This window comes from Python bivittatus, unplaced genomic scaffold (assembly GCF_059951505.1).
Source record: "Python bivittatus isolate LINGU-HERP-01145 unplaced genomic scaffold, Pbiv_v1 ctg000330_np1212, whole genome shotgun sequence".
In the NCBI taxonomy this organism is placed as follows: Eukaryota; Metazoa; Chordata; class Lepidosauria; order Squamata; family Pythonidae; genus Python; species Python bivittatus.
Window position 1 is genome coordinate 11,049,858 of NW_028277058.1, and position 16,029 is coordinate 11,065,886.

At 39.4% G+C, this 16,029-nt stretch overlaps 1 protein-coding gene across 1 annotated transcript; it reads right to left on the reverse strand.

Moving 5' to 3' along the window:
* Positions 1 to 1,408: 1,408 nt before the first annotated feature.
* Positions 1,409 to 10,744, reverse strand: CAV2 (caveolin 2). Its single transcript, XM_007438727.3, has 3 exons — positions 10,249 to 10,744; positions 9,522 to 9,709; positions 1,409 to 1,620 (listed from the first exon to the last, which is right to left on the reverse strand). Exons 1-3 carry the CDS (start codon positions 10,396 to 10,398, stop codon positions 1,470 to 1,472), a joined length of 489 nt encoding a protein of 162 aa, XP_007438789.1. The 5' UTR covers positions 10,399 to 10,744; the 3' UTR covers positions 1,409 to 1,469.
* Positions 10,745 to 16,029: the final 5,285 nt, after the last annotated feature.

Consider the following 16,029-nt stretch of genomic DNA (forward strand, 5'->3'; position numbering starts at 1 on the left):
GAATAACCGTTTGGCAAGATCATAGGAATAATGCTTCAAGGTAACCCCTTACTTCATCATTGACATACAAACACAATATATACAAAAAGTCAAAAGTTTCATTAAATATAGCATAAAGATTTTCTCTCCGTGCCTCCCCCCCCGCATCAACATCTCATTTTAAAGAATGAATTTTGGAATTTTTTTTCTTTTCTTCTGATACTTAGGAATATGCAGAGTGGGCAATATAGAAAATATTCAGCCAGTATCCTTTATCTGTTCAGCTTTGTGTCAGCTTGCTATACAGCTCTTTGGATTCACAACTTTTACAGAACTTTAGAGACCCTCCAAGCCTGTAAAAATGCCTCCCTATACCCTCCCTCCTCCCAAAAATACTTGGTTACCCAACCTAGAGCCCTACATGCTACTCTAATTCACAGAAGTCCTACGAAGGCTTTCCCGTTGACATTCATGTGAATAAATAAAAATGCTTGCATGTGTTCCTCTGTCATTAGGGAATCTCACTTGGAGCACATTTGTATGGCTGAGCACCACACTGCTAGCACTGGAACTGGGACTTTCATGATCTGGGGCTGGAACTTATAATCAGTGACCCAAGGATATGCGTACACATGTTCCAAAACATTTTTAAGCATAAAAAGGAAGGCCAAAAAAAAGCAGGGAGGGGCATGGCTGGCAGGCTATTAATACTAAGCCTCTCAAATGGCTATGCCCGCATAAACATTTACCTGGGCTTCTGTTTTTGCTTGTTTCATGGTACAAACATTTCTGACCTGCTGCTCTCTAAGTACCCACTCAAAGCTCACCCTTCAGTACTCCCTGAGGAGGTCACATATAGCCGCCCATGGATTCTACCAGGTTTTGAGATCGTATCGTGTTGGAAGTCCATGGATTTGGGAAACTGTCAGTACTTGGAATATGAATTATACTAAGGGGTTATACAGTACAAGAAGCTGACAGATTCTACAGAGAGCTAGCTGTTTGCATGGCTGGAAATGCTGACCAGCAGAATTCAGATGAGGAAAATCTTCAGAAGTAATCATTTGCATTTCTGGAGCCATTCTTATTTCTAAGAGCTGTATAGCCTAACATTAATACATAGGCCAGATCTATGGGTAGTATGACTTCTAGAAATTTGAGCAATACAGTAGATGAACATTTGATTGATACACTGCATGATTACCTCCCTTAGTTTGTACATTTGTGGAAACCAAGCAATGAAAGTACCATTACCTTAAATTAACAAGTTAAATGCCACTTGTCATTTTTTAGTTACAATATAGGCTAGTATCTTCCTGTCCCCAAAGAAAACTTTTTTTCCCATAAAAAGTGCAACCCAGCTGAAGGGGGAAAATGTCAGCCATTTAAAAAGCAATAGCTTTGGAATGAATGCTTAAGTGTCTCTATATTATATCAATAAGGAGAGTTTAATAGCATTTAAGACTAAAATAGCACTGGATCCAAAGGGTTCACTCTTGGTCAAGACGTATGTTGATTCCTGAAAAGCACCGTCCCATGCTGTGACATACTGGTGCAATGAAAACATCTGTCATACTCTTCCATACAGCTTGCACAGATGGCAAGATCAAAAGGCAAGACCTTATGAATGGCACCACAATCCTAGAAAATAAATGAGAGAGGTCAGCAATCATCTCTTAAACTTCATCACCTTTTTTGGGGACTAGGTTTGACACATCCTGAATAAGACATAATTTTTAATATGTCAGCAGCAAGATAGAATTGGTCTTAGTGTAGGTGTACAAATGCCTACAAAATCTTCTGATTAGTTTAGAAGCACCTGTGTTGCAATTTTTGTGCAATGCATATTTACTCAAACATTATCATATTTCAATCCCATTAAGTGGGATCTAATTATAAGGTACTGACAAGTATCTTCCTGATGTTCATAATCAAAATAAGTCTGATTCGCATACACTCCTTGGTGTAATAAAGATTAATATATTTTTATAAGCATGAGAAGTTATAGATAGGACAGTTAAGATACATTGGCCAGATTCACTCATAATGCTTAGCAATCATGTAGTTGGTTTCATTTTTTAACTTTATGTGTTATGTAAACCTAGGCACCATGACTGTGAAACATGGTTTGCCACATAGTACGATATGCAAATCCTGTAACTGTGCTGTAGTTGATTCAATAAGTCATGGATTGAAATCATAACTGTATGATGGATAAACCCAGATATTGTTGGATTTAGTCTGCAATCATATTGACACATAATTTGAATGAACACCGTAGAACATTTTGGGTCTCATCTTTAGTAAATATGTGCAGGACTATGTAACTTGTTTTGCTTTTGACTACTATTTTTTATTTTGTAATTTGTACTTTGTTGTATGATAATGAAACAATACTTTCTAATCATGTTAGAAAGAAGAAAAAAAAGATTCCCCTGTGTTCAGTGATGTTTATTAGGGCTACCAGATTGGCCACAAAAAACTGATGATCACTGGATGGTAGAAAAGGAAGTTTTCTGTATTTCTTTTCTCCCAGCTCATGGTTGTCTGGATTTTTGCAGCTCTAATCTGATAGGTCTATATTTATTCCCAATTCCAGTTAGATCTCAATTAATAGGATTACAATCTTATCTATTTGTAGAACTTCAGCTAATAAAGAAATTACCCCCCCTTTTTTTCTACCTACAGAACTTATGCCAAATGTCCAAGAGAAATTTTTTATTGTTCCCAGTTTGCCAGCCAGTTATTCTCACATCATAGCAGACACTAGCTATCATCTTGCTATGATCCACACATTCACACAACTTTCTTGCTTAAATCTAAAAATGAAGCTACAGCAGATTAGAAAATGTAAAAAAACATAGGGGTTGTTTCAACTGTATGATAGTACAAAATATATATTTCAGTAAAATTGACTACTAAAAACTTGGCTGTGCTCAAATGCAAGGCATATTATATTTAACAGAAACAGCACTGACACTATCAGGGTCTATCACTGTCCTCCTTTCCTCCCTCTTTCATTTGCTTGCTGAAGTAGCAAAGAATGTAGATCCTTACTAGAGAATATATATCACTGCATTGCAGTGTGGTACGTGCTATATACTTGGTAAATTTAAATCTTTAAATTTCTATTTAAAACTTCTTTTGCTAAGGATTGAAGGAAACTCACCCGGTGCTATAACACTTCTTGATACAAAGGTTCCTAATAGCTGAAAAGCAGTTAACAAGCAATTTCAGAAAGTGATTAGAAAAGGAAGTATGCAAATTCAGTGTGCTTCTGAATGCGCCAACCATGGCTGGGCAAAAAGATGGCTATTCCATCATCTCCCAGAGCTCTAAACCCAGCAGAGACAGCTGTCATGCAAGGAGCAACTGTATGGAGCACTTGTGGGTGATCTCAAGTCCTCTCCTTGTCCAGAGAGGAATCATGAAGAGCCAGTCTACTCATTGGCTCTTCATTCCACCACAGTCGTTGGCTCCGCTTTTAGCGGAGCTGTTTTCAGTTCGCCATTTCTTCCCCCAATTTTTTCTTTTGGAATAAATAGCAAAAGGGTGATTAGAATTTTGATTTTGGAAAGTTACAAATGGACTAAGGGTCCAGATAGATTTGAAATAAGACTTTGGAATTAATTATAAGAATCCTTCCCATGGGAAAATGCTTTTCTTTTGAAAATAAAAAAACATGATAGGATGAGACTTTGAAGGTTAGACACTAGAGGGAACCAGAAGGAACTAAAGATTACAAATAAAGGAGAAAAACACTTAAATTTGACTAATACAGAATGAAACAAAATATTATAACACTGGACAGATTGAAGGATATTTTTGAACAATGGACCCAGATGTTAATTTTAAGAGTGTCTGCCTCTATAGACAGACTGTGTTTCAAAGATGTTATGAAAGAGGAACACGTTTTAATTGACAAGATTGAGACTGATCTGAAAGTGGATTTAAAAATGACAGGCTACAAGAATGATATGGAAAAAGATGCTACACTGGACATACAAAATAAATTGGCTGATGTCTTAATAATTAAAAGGGATATACAAATAACAAACCAAGAGAGTGACCTGGGTAATTTTCCTATATTGGATTTACAAAAGAGATTTGTTACAGCTTTGAAGAATTTTGTGAGAAGGGACAAAGAAAAAAAAAGAAAAGAAATCAGTTTCTAGGACATTATTTGAAGGGACTAAAGATCAAGATTGTTAAAAGTAAAAAGAAGGAATACAATGTTGGCTTAATTGATCAAAGTTAAAATAGATATATTGTTATCTCTGGTAACCCTTAATGGACTTTTGCTGATCAGGAATGAATGATGAAGCTTTAAGGATTTGTTTATATATAACAGATGGGATATGGGAAGAAGAGATCATTTGTTGTATTTTAAGAGAAGGTGATAAGTTACTAAAATTGTTTTTACTTGTGATGAAGGGGGAAGTCATTTCTTTATATATTTCTTTTATTTTTCTTTACTATATTATTTTTTTCTGTTCTATTTTTCTATTTTTTCTTTTCTGCACTATTTTTTCTTTTTATTCTTTTTTTTAGTTTGTATTAGTTTTTATCTGTTTAATTGTAACTTTTAATAGAATTACTATTAAAAAAAGAAAATATGATGGATGCTTTTTCCATACATGTTGATTTCATGAGCAATATTCTAATTTATTGATAATGATTGACTAGGAAAGTTACATCACATCTAGCGTTTTCCAAGTGTACTGGACTAAAGCCCCTAACTCTGCAGGCAATCTGACTACAGCAGGTATCACCCTGTGGAAAGCTGGAACTATAGCATGATTTCTTCATCCTTTTCAGAAAACAAATGGGACAGTTCAATCTGAGTTTTGCAGGTAAGTATTTTTTTCAAGGGGTGCAATGGGTACTTCTGCAAGTCTTAAGATTCCCATTTCCCCCTTTTAATTCCTGTCATTCAAACCCCCCCCCCCAAAACTTTAGCTCTAATTTGCACTCACAACTGGGGCCTGGAGCCTGCATGGGCCTGCCCATTCTTGTTCTAAACTGTACCTATGAGTAAACAAACATAACATTTGCTAATGCTGGAGTCTTCCACAGATAATCATGAGATTCTTGTAGTAGTTTTGGTACCCTATTTTCATATTAATGTTAGTTATTTGTGGCCTTTCATTTAAAAGCAGAACATTCCAACTTCTGCTGAGTTCTCTGATGGTTTTTGAATCCAACCAAGCAAGTGGCTAATCACAAACTTGAGTTGCCTTCTCCATGGCTACAACAGCAATCCATACAAGTGAGGAAGATCGAGGACATTTCTTTCAATCCTCACAAGAAACAAGAATAAAATAATAAGTCTGCGGTGAATTACATGCAGTAAAATTCTTGTTTACATTTTAGTAGTTCAGGTCTCCATCTTATCCCTATAATTACAGGCAGAATTTGGCATGTGTTACTGGAGACATTGATAGTGAATCAATAGATCACATCGTTACAGCCAAGCATATACCACAAGGATCTATTTTAAAGAATATGTAAATATTCATACAGGACATGCAATGCACTTCTTCATGTTTCTTCCTAAATTTAAGTCTGCAGCCAAAGGAAAGGAGAAAGATCCATTCAGGCAACAGAAGAATGCAGAGCGGCAACTTTTCTAGATCATGCCTGCAAACAGCTCATTCAAAGGGTGGTTGGTGTTGGCACAGGTTCAGATTGTTCTTTTATGCCTAACAGATAATGTAACTATGGCCACCAGTATAACAAAACCTGCAAAAGGGCAAGGTAAATTAAAGGTCCAAGTTAAATTAAAATAGCAGCCATAGTTTTTAAAAAACAAACAACTGTATTCCCATTATTGTGATTTCTTAAAAAATTCTTCAATTCCCCTCCAACCCTGATGAAATTATTTTTGTGCACGGTCTTAATTCAGTCCATGAGGTGAACCACTCTGCCCTCCAACGCGGGTATGCAACTGTTTCTCTACTCAAAGAGTGTTCTGGGTGCAGAAGGAATGTGAGGTCAAGCTCTTCTGTGAATTTTTGGCAGGCTAACAGTGTAACAACTCCTCTCTGTTGGCACTTCAGCAATGCTTCCTGAATGATGGTTTCAAAAGGGCTTCTCTACACAGGGTGGAATTCAACCTTCCAACACCTATTGTCTTAAAGTGGATTAATAATGAAGTCCCCATTCTGAAGGTGAAGAAACAAAACATGGCACTAGAATTGCATTCACTTATGAAACTGCATGAGGCAAGGTGTGAGCTTGTGTGCGTGTGTATGTCTGTGAGTGTAATCTAACTATTCACAAACTGGAATTGCTTTGGCTCTTTCTCAAAGGACACTGGGAGTGTTTGAGAGGAATTCACTACCCTGCCCTCAAAACAAGCAACAGTTGCACACTCCTTAACCAAAGGGATTCCACAGGAAGGCAGAACAATGGCCCCACATGTCCATTCATCTGACTTCACCTTCAGATTTTTGGGCCAGCATTGCTGGAACGGGAAATCACCCTTCAGGGGAGTCCTAAAGTGAAAATCGGGAGAGTAAAACAGTGAAATGACCTTAAATGCTCTGTTTCTAGGAGTAGGGGTTGTGATGGCAGACTTAATTGATGCAGCCTTTTCGCCTTCCCAAGGGAATTCAATTATGAAACATGCAGTGGATTCTCTTATTTTTTATACTAAATAAGTAGGATCTAGATTGGGACCACCCATGTGAAGGGAGAGGATCTTGCTGCTTCATTTTCAATTTTCTCTCTCCTGCAAGGGAATTTAAAATTTGGGGGATGGGGAGAGGACAGGTTTGGAAATGAAACAGTTCTAGAGTAGGAATCCATCTGCTTATTTCAGAATTAAATAAAAACAAAACTAAGAGGATCATAGCACATTATATCATCAAAGTAAGACAGGCTGCAGCACCTATCTGACCTTCAAAAAGTTAAGCAGGGTCAGACCTGTTAGTACTTGAATGGGACACCACTAGAAAAATCCTAACAGTAGACTAGACTGAGATGTTGAAAAATATCCCATTCCAGAGGAAGGCAGTGGAAAACCACTTCATTCTTGTTGCCAAGAAAACAACACTGACATATTCATGACCACACCATGAGTCAACTCCTGGTTCAACAGTTGGGAGATTTTAGATTGATTTTAGTTTTTTTAGTATTTTCAACATTAAGTCAAGGAAGACACTGAAATTATCATTAAATGATATATTTTTGGCACCCACAATCCACAATGACTAGAGAGAGAGAAAGAGCTTCTCGGTGGTAATGTCCCACTTGTGAATTTTCCTCTCCAGAGCGACTTCCATAGCATCAGCAACACTTCTGAGACTGGTCAGTCTATCTATCCATGCCATATTTTGTCTGTGTATGTGTGTGTGTGAGAGAGAGATGCTGGTGGTTGTGCTTTATCCCTATATTTTATAGTGTTACTGGCAGACTCCTGTAGAATGAGTACTGGCTTATCTGTTCCTATTAGCAATCACTATACTGGGGCAAACATCCTTTTGCTCTTGCAATAACCACAAGCCACAAAAGATGGATCCCTGAATATTGCTGTCCATTCATCACTTTGACCAAATCTTTGAAGCTGATCGTGTGTAGCCTGCAGCAATGCATGTCAGTTTGGGGAAAGAGGTAATGCTGGATCTTTTCCTTTCTTACACTTTCTGAACAACTGCTTCTGAAAGCCTTCTTTAAACATCTATTTCTTTCAAAGGTACCATGTAGGTTTTTGGCTAGTCAATGAGAATTTGAACCATGTTGAGTGGAGGTCATGAGAGGAAAGTTCAGCAGGTTCCAGGTTGAGGAATGCTGGGCAATACCAATGTTTTGATTAGAATAAGGCAGCTCCACGTGTTTTTGGGTTCCATAAAACAAAGAGAGGTAATGCAATTCAAAGAACTAGCAGTCAAGTACTTGGTAACAATGGGATGGACCACTGATCTGCCAAGAACTCGTAAAATGCTGTCAAGTATCACCTTTTTCCAGTGATCATAGAATTTTTGTAGGTAACAGCCATAGCAGATCAGCTTGCTTGACAACCTACAATCTATGAATGGATTATAGCTAAATCATAGCACAAAAAGCCCTAAACAAACCCAGAGATAGTGTTTTCTGGATGATAAAAACCTCATTTATGAAATGTTTCCACTTCCTGGTTTACTGAAACCACTTTTCTATATTTGTCCCATGGTACTACCTTATATGGAGATATATGTTCAATGGGATACAGTCATTGTTAAAATGCAGGGATTCAATATGCACTAAAAAAGCACTAATCCCAATAATTCCTTTTGACAGTGTTGTCATTGTCATGCATGGTGCAATAAATAACATGCACACACTTTTTCTGTGTCTCCCACACACATACACTGAGAAGTTTGGATCTCACAGTTGACAAACTCATGCCACAATCAACTTACCTTATGGCTTCTGGCAAGATATCTCTTTGCCTCAGAAACATATCTGAATGTAGGAATAATAGTGACATTCCTTAAGGGGATGGGGTGGTCTACACATATTGGTAAGTAGTAAGTAAATGAAGGGTGCTTGTGAGTCAGGGCTTAACTAAGCTTTCTGGGGAATAGTGGCCCTATTATGTTTGACAGAACATGGTCTGGTCCACACATGTGTGTTCACCTAATGACTATACTTGAAAGAATAGGTATGTGCAAATAGTCATCATGAATGCCACCCTCAATGATATCTCAAATGCAATGTTTCTTAACAGAGCACACATGCACATTCAGATATCAACCATCGTATGGCAAAATCAAAGGAGGCACAGACATGTATGAACTTGGCCTAAGTAAAATCACAACTACAATAATGTCATAATTACTTTAAAGCATTTTGCATATTAGGGCTGCAGGTCTATGGTCCTTAAGCAACATCTAAGATTCTACAGAACTGATTTGAATATCTCCTCCAGGTCAGAAAAATTGCTCTAGCCTCTTTGGTGGAGAAAAATTCAGTATGGGATCCTGCCCCATGCTTCGGCCTCTGCAGATTTTAATTTATTTGTTGATATATTTAATTTTTTGAGGTTGGGAAATCCAGTCCTCAGAAAATCCCCTCAAAGGATGTGGTTGGGATTAGGCGATCCTGCCTTTCTTCCATGTGTCTGGCCAGAGAATGGCATGAGACCTAGTCTAAATATATTCTCATTGTAAGCAATGGAAGATAAAGATGTATTTGTTTTAGAGAGAAAAGAAAACCAGCCAACCAGCCAGAAAATAGATGCAGAACCCCCCCAAACATTTCTAGGTCTTCTCTTTTGGCCTTCCATTCTGCAGCCAGCAGGGCACAGGGGAAGTTGGCACTCTGTGATGCTAAACTCCATCCCGTTGGTATTCCTTGTACATATGAAGCGTATCAACTTAGTAGATTTTACCTGCAGTAAGTGCGAATGGAGTTGGTCTGCAAGTCTGCTACCTGCCACATAAATCACCCTAAAATTACTACTTGCAATGGCAACATTTGGGATCACAAGAGACTAAGTGGTTAGATTTTTCACTTTACTTGCACAGGGAGAATGTTAATGTTGCAGCTGAAGTCCTTACCAGATGTGCAGGCAACTTAGCACAGCAAAGAGAATCCCTGCAACCAGGGCCAAGGGAACAGCAAGGACAAGGGTCAGGAGCTTATATATCAGATACTTGCTGATCTCAAAGAGAGCGTGGCTGCAGACCCAGACTTTATCGAAGGAGTGAGTGGATGCAGGCTCCGCTATCACATCCTCAAATCCCAGCTGGAAGAGAGAGAAACAGGCGTGAGCACCCCAAATAGGCGTCTGACTGGAAACGCAAAGGGTGGGGTCTCAAAGGGGAAGGGAGGGGAGGGGAGGGGAGGGGAGGGGAAGCGCACCGGGCAACAGGCAGCAGAAACAACCTGCTGCTTTTGTTACTGTCCTGAAAGAGCCGGGCTGGTTGGCCTGGAAGGAATTAGGGTTTTGTGGATTCAAAAAACAGGCACAATCGAGAACTTAAGAAATTACCTACGAACCTAAATAAACTGGTTTTCCTTCCTTTCCTTCCCACCAAAAAAAAAAAAAGCGAGCGTGCGAGCGGAACTAGGTACCCGGAATGACAGAGCAGAGGAATTCTCTCAGGCTGCAGTCGGGAGGGGGCAAACCCACGCGCTAAATTCGCCTTAAATGGCATAAAGAGAAAACGCTCCGCGTCCTCCAAGGGGGCTCGATGGCGGCATGCAAAGCGGCGGGCGGAGCAGGTGTGAGGAGCGGGTCCCGCGAAGCCGCCGGCGTCTGCGCGGGGATCAGCGCGCCCTCACCTTCAGGTGGCTGTTGAGCCCGTGCGGGTCCCGGTCGGGCGCTTTCTCCAGACTCTTCTCCGTCTCCGACGGCGCGGGGCTGCTGCTCCGATTGAAGCCGTCCTCGTCCATGAAGATTTTGGTGTCCGCTTTCTCTTTCTCCAGCCCCATGATCGCTCGCGCGGGCAGCCTGGGTCTGGCGCGGAGCAACTCCTGGGCTGCGGCCGGGGACTCCTTCCCCTCCCCCACCTCTTGTCCCGCTCCTTCGTCCTCGGCTCCTGCGCGAGGGTGCAGCTGGGGGGGAGGCGACGCCCAGACCACGCCCCAGAGGACCCCCGACAAGCGGCGCCCTCTCCGCGGCGAGCCCTGCTGCTGCTGCTGCTGCTGCTGCTGCCGCCGCCGCCGCCGCCGCCGCCGCAAACCGGTCGCGCGGCTCAGGCTGGGCAACGCAGGAGCGGCAGAGTCCGGTGAAAGCGGCAGACGTACCCGCTTGGCAGCCGCGCATGCCCAGACAGCAGCCTCTGTGTTTTGACAGCTCGCTTTCCTAAACTTGGCCCAAGTCCCCGCTGCCCTGCGCCTTAGAGTACTATCTATAAGTTTAATGTATAAGGTAGAATTTTCTTGTTTTCCCTCCCTCCCTCCCTCCTTCCTTCCCCGTTTTTTTCTTGCTTTTTATTATTTTTATCTTTCTGAATTGTTTAGTTAGGTTTGTTATTATTGTATGTATCTTGGTACTTTGCTTATATTCTGTACTTTTTAAAAATAAAGAATACAAACAAAACAAAAGAAGCACCCCAAAAAGCAAGAGTCCATCCCCGACGCAGTGGCTCTTGATTGCTCAAGGTTGGGCCTTTGCTTCTCCAAGTAATGGGACAGTAGGTGTTATAAAGACTATGAGAAAAAACTCGGTATGTGGTCAGAGGCACTCTTATGATTCATAGGTTTCAGGGTAGAACTGTACTATTTAGGAGCCAAAAATAAGGGGGAGGGAGTATCTATTACAAACTTGTACTGTAAGCATTCAGCTCACAATAATGCAACATCATTTCATATGTATGCCAGGGGTTACAATGGAAAAGTATTATTTCAGTTCTAGAATTCCCCAAATGGCATCATGGGGTGTATTCCTTTTTTGTGTGTGTGTGCTTTATTTAACATATTGCCCAGTGACTTCAAGACACATTATTTTTCTCCTCTTAATATAAAATAAATCAATTTTTTTTTCATAGATTCAAATAAAGTGCATGTTTTGACTTTAATAGACCAATGTAGCTGCAAAGATTTCAAAAGTGGGTTCTTTTGTTTTAAATGTTTATTTTTCTGATCTTTTTCACTGTCATTTCATGTATATTCTGCTCCATAGTCATTTATCTTGCATGTTTGCATTGGGTAGGCAACAGTTACATGTCTTGACTGTTCTTGCCCATAGAAGAACACTACTTATTTAGCCAATGCAGTGTGTGAACCAGATGCAACACTACAAATATTCACCATATTGTAAAGTGAATGGCAAGTTTAGGCAAGATTATTTTACATTTCAGTGAAACAGTGTTCAGAATATTTAAAACAGTGGCTGTAAAATTGGGTCATTGAGAAAGAGGGAGAGGAAGAAGAGAGGTGTTTCAAAGTAGATGCTGCCATGAGTTGGCATAAAATTGGCAGCATACAAATTTGATAAATACATAGATTTGGAGATGGCTACTAAGACTTCTAGGGACTGCATGGAGAACTAGTCAGTCCTTGATCAAATATATCCTCCTCCTTTGAGGTGATGATCAGGAAGTAGAAATTCATGTGTGTGATATGAGTGAAGGATGAACTAGAAAAAGTGATTGTGCTTAGCGAGGTTGAAGGAAGTAGAAGAAAGGAAAGACAAAGGGGATGGGATCAAAAGGATCAAAGACATTACTGGAATGTCCGTGGAAGAGTTTATGATAAAGATGGTCCAGATTGTGAACATTAGGTCACTGGGGCCTAACTACCTATCTTAATTGAACTGAACTCTGCAAAGTTTATTACTAAGTAGACATGTTAAGAATTTTGCTTTAGTATCTCACAGGATGTAAACAATAGACTTTATTTCTGTATGATTGCTAGTGAATTCTATGTGAGAATCACCTTAAGTGTTTCACTTAATCATTCTAATTAAGTGTGCTTTAAAGTCAGTGTTGACTCTCAGCAACCACATATATAAACCTCCAGGATGTTTGATCCCCAACCTGGCACCCATCACAGTTGTAATTGAGTCCAACCACCTCACTGCTGGTTGTCCTCTTCTCTTTCTTTCCACCTTTCCCAACATTAAAGTCTTCTCAAGAGAACTAGATCTTCACATAATGTGTCCAAAATATCATAATTTGAGTATGGTCATTTGTGCCTTGAGTGAGATCAAACCTGGACTGATTTGCTCTGTAATCCATTTGTTTGTTTTCTTGGCTTCTCCAACACATTCATTGCTATCCTACCTACCTTTGCTATCATTGCTATCCTATCCTACCAAGTGCTGGTCTGTGGCATAGTCTTGCCTGTTGGTACCTTTACTGGTGATAATCAAAACTAAAAGGCAGACGCTATCCACTTCTTCAGTATCTTCACTGTTAGTTCAAGGCTGTTTGCTGTATCTGTTGTCATTAGTTTATATTCCTCTTTATATTTAATGTTTATCACATTTTTATGTGTTTCTTGATTTTCATTACTAAATCTTGCAGATCATTTTCATTTTCAGCTATCAGAGTAGTGCCATTAGCACAGTGCATGTGATCAATGTTTTTTCCTCCAATTTTAAAATCACACTCCTCTTCTTCCAACCTAGCTTCCCTCACTATATATTCAGCATACAGGTTGTACAACTAAGAGGAGAATATATATAATCTTGTCTCAGTCTTTCATTGATCTGAAACCAATCTGTTTCACCATGTTCTCTCTGGACTCTGGTTTCTTGTGTTCACATGAAGTTCACATGAAGTTCACATGAAGTTCACATGTTCACATGAAGTTCATATGAACATAGTTCACATGAAGACAATGAGATATTCTGGGATTACCATATTCCTAAGGGCATTCTATAGTTGACATGGTCAACACAATCAAAGGCCTATCTATAATCAATGAAGCACATATTAACTTCTTTTTGGTATTCTTTGACTTTCTGAATTATCCAGTGTCCATCAAAAATAATGCCTCTTGTTCCTCAGCTTTTTCCAAAACCATCCTCAGAATCTGGCATCTCCTTTTCTATGTAGGGCTTTAATCTTCATTGGGTGAACCTTAAGTATTATTTTACTATCATGTGACATTAAGGATATTGTGCAATACTTTGCATACTCTGTTAAGTCTTCCTTGACATTGCTATATAGATTGACCTCTTCCAATCGATTGGCCACTGTCTCTTTCTCCAGATTTGCTAGCATAGTTTATTAGAACCTTTTACTGATACTTTTTCTGCTGCTTGCCATATTTCTATAGATATTCTATCAATTTCTGTAGCCTTCTGGTTTGGTAATGACTGGATTGCTAATCTAAATTTCATCTTCTAATATTAGAGGTTCTTGTAAATAAGGAACATCTTCTAAGATATCTTGGATTTTGACATTTCTATTGCACAGAATTTCATTGTGCTCCTTCCATCTTCATTTGATCTTGGAATCAGTTACTATCTGTCACTTTAAGTAAATAGCGCACTTTATCCCTTTCTTGCTTGCTTCACCAGGAAAGAAGGAAAAACAAGCAGCTTCTTTTTTTTTTCTTGAAATGCCCAATGAGTATTAGAAAGAAAGGGATTGCATGCACTGGTGATGTATGAGCTCATTTTGTGGCAGTTCCTACAATTACACTAAATTGTGTTCTCAGTTATCGTTCTGGATATTTCTTCCTCTTTGAAGCTTTTGGCACTTGTTCCCAAATTCTTCCTTTACAAATAAGATAAACAGTTTTCTTTAAAAAAAATATGAACACCCTTACTTGACTTGTATGTTGTATAAGGGTGAAAAGTAGACAAGTCAGCACTAGTCAAAAGCTAAACAATGGGGAACTACACTGAAAATGGTAAAGTTCATTCATTTATCTTTTGATCCATAAGTAGAGGATGTTCCTGTTTAATCTGCAAGACACAGACCTCTGTATTTCATATACAAAAACAGCTATCTTCCCTAAACATAAAAAGGATTCTTCATATTTCTCAGCTGGTAAAAGTTTAGGGTTACATTTTGTTTTTGTAGGAAGGATTTCCCTAACAGAAACTGGTCATAAGCCAGTTGTACAGCTTAGGCAGTTGCTGAGTCATAATTTCTTCAATCAAAACAAAACAAAACAAAAAACAAATAAAAAACAAAGCACCCTTCTCTTTGGAAATCATGGTAATTCATGTTATTGCACAGATAAGTGTATCTCTGACCAACTCACAACTGATATATCAGTGGAGGTGCTGGGACCCCGTCCGTTTTAATCATGAATTATACTCTGTTCAGGCTGAGTTGGACAAAACATTTTCTCAGTGTACCAATTGCAGAGGGGATGTGCTGAGTAGCCTTACAGGATCTTAAGCTTATTAGTTTGGTCCTGTATATGAAGCACTTTCAAGATCCTCCACTGTACTGTGTCTCCACGTGTGTGCACAAACACTCCACTCACCCTGGAGAACCTTGAAGCTCTGGTATACCTATCGTAGCCACCTAGTGCCCTCCATGCCCTCTGCCTACTCTGCTTTTAAAATTTGTTAAAGATCATGTAACGAAAGTTGGCATGCTGCAAAGCAAAGCTTTACTTTCCAGAACATGTTTACTTGCAAAATAGAGCTCCCGTGTTCCACAGAAGGTCTCGCAGGCATTCCTAGGAACAAACCAACCAACCCCCAAAATAAAACAAAACAAAATAAAAATGGTCTGTGGCAGCAGCCTGGTGCTTTATAAATTTGCCCACCTGCTGAGAGAAAGACAAAAGCAAACAGGGACTTATCAGTGAGTGTGTCTGGATGCTAGAGTATTTGGCAGGGAGCTATTTCACAAATTGGTGTTTCATGACAATCCCCAGTAGAAGAGGATATTGGTAGCTCAGGGTTGAACTGTGGAGTCCTTGGTGCTCTCTGAGCTTGGTTGTTTTCTTGCAGACGTTTCATTACCCAATTAGGTAACATCATCAGTGCTGACTAGTCAGGTAATGAAACATCTGCTATTAAACAACCAAGCTCAGAGATCACCAAGGACTCCACAGACTACCCCCACTTGGGCAGTTTGTGAATGGGAAGTTCCACTCCTCTGTGGTAACCCACTACCTGCTTTCAAGATGCTAAAGGTTTGAGGGCCCTAAGTTATTACGCACTTCAGTATAGAAAAGCGCTCCTGGTTTCTAGAGATTAGACCATCAGCCTGCAGACAAGGATTGCCTTTTTTTCATTAATTATCAACATTAAGTATCAACTGCTTTGGGATTCTCTTTGGCTGAAGAGCAGAAGAAAAATGCTTCAAACAAACAAGTAAATGGGTTACTATATCAATAGTAAAAGACATTGTACATACCAATAGAGCCGAAACTCTGGATTCTGTGCAAGATTTTTTAAACTACAGTTCTGGTAATCTGATAGGTGAGCAATTGTGTTTTCTCATTGAATTGGGATTAGGATGGTTTGATGTTAAAAGTGTAGCAGTGAGCCTGGCAGCTGGGTTCAGGAATTGTAGTTTGTTTCCTTTCAAAGTACATTCCCGGGATGAATGCGTGCAAATGCAGATTACCATGTTTCTTTTTAATATATTTATTCTGATGAAGTGTGCTTCTCTATAGAGAAAACACACGTTTTTAAAAATCTAC

Bases quoted from the DNA above. Each gene is read 5' to 3' on its own strand.
- CAV2 (XM_007438727.3), bottom strand. From the start codon at position 10,398: ATGGGGCTGGAGAAAGAGAAAGCGGACACCAAAATCTTCATGGACGAG. The intron at 9,710-10,248 runs GTGAGGGCGCGC...TCTCTCTTCCAG, and splicing joins GGCTCAACAGCCACCTGAAG to CTGGGATTTGAGGATGTGAT. The intron at 1,621-9,521 runs GTAAGGACTTCA...TTTATTTTCTAG, and splicing joins CTAAGTTGCCTGCACATCTG to GATTGTGGTGCCATTCATAA.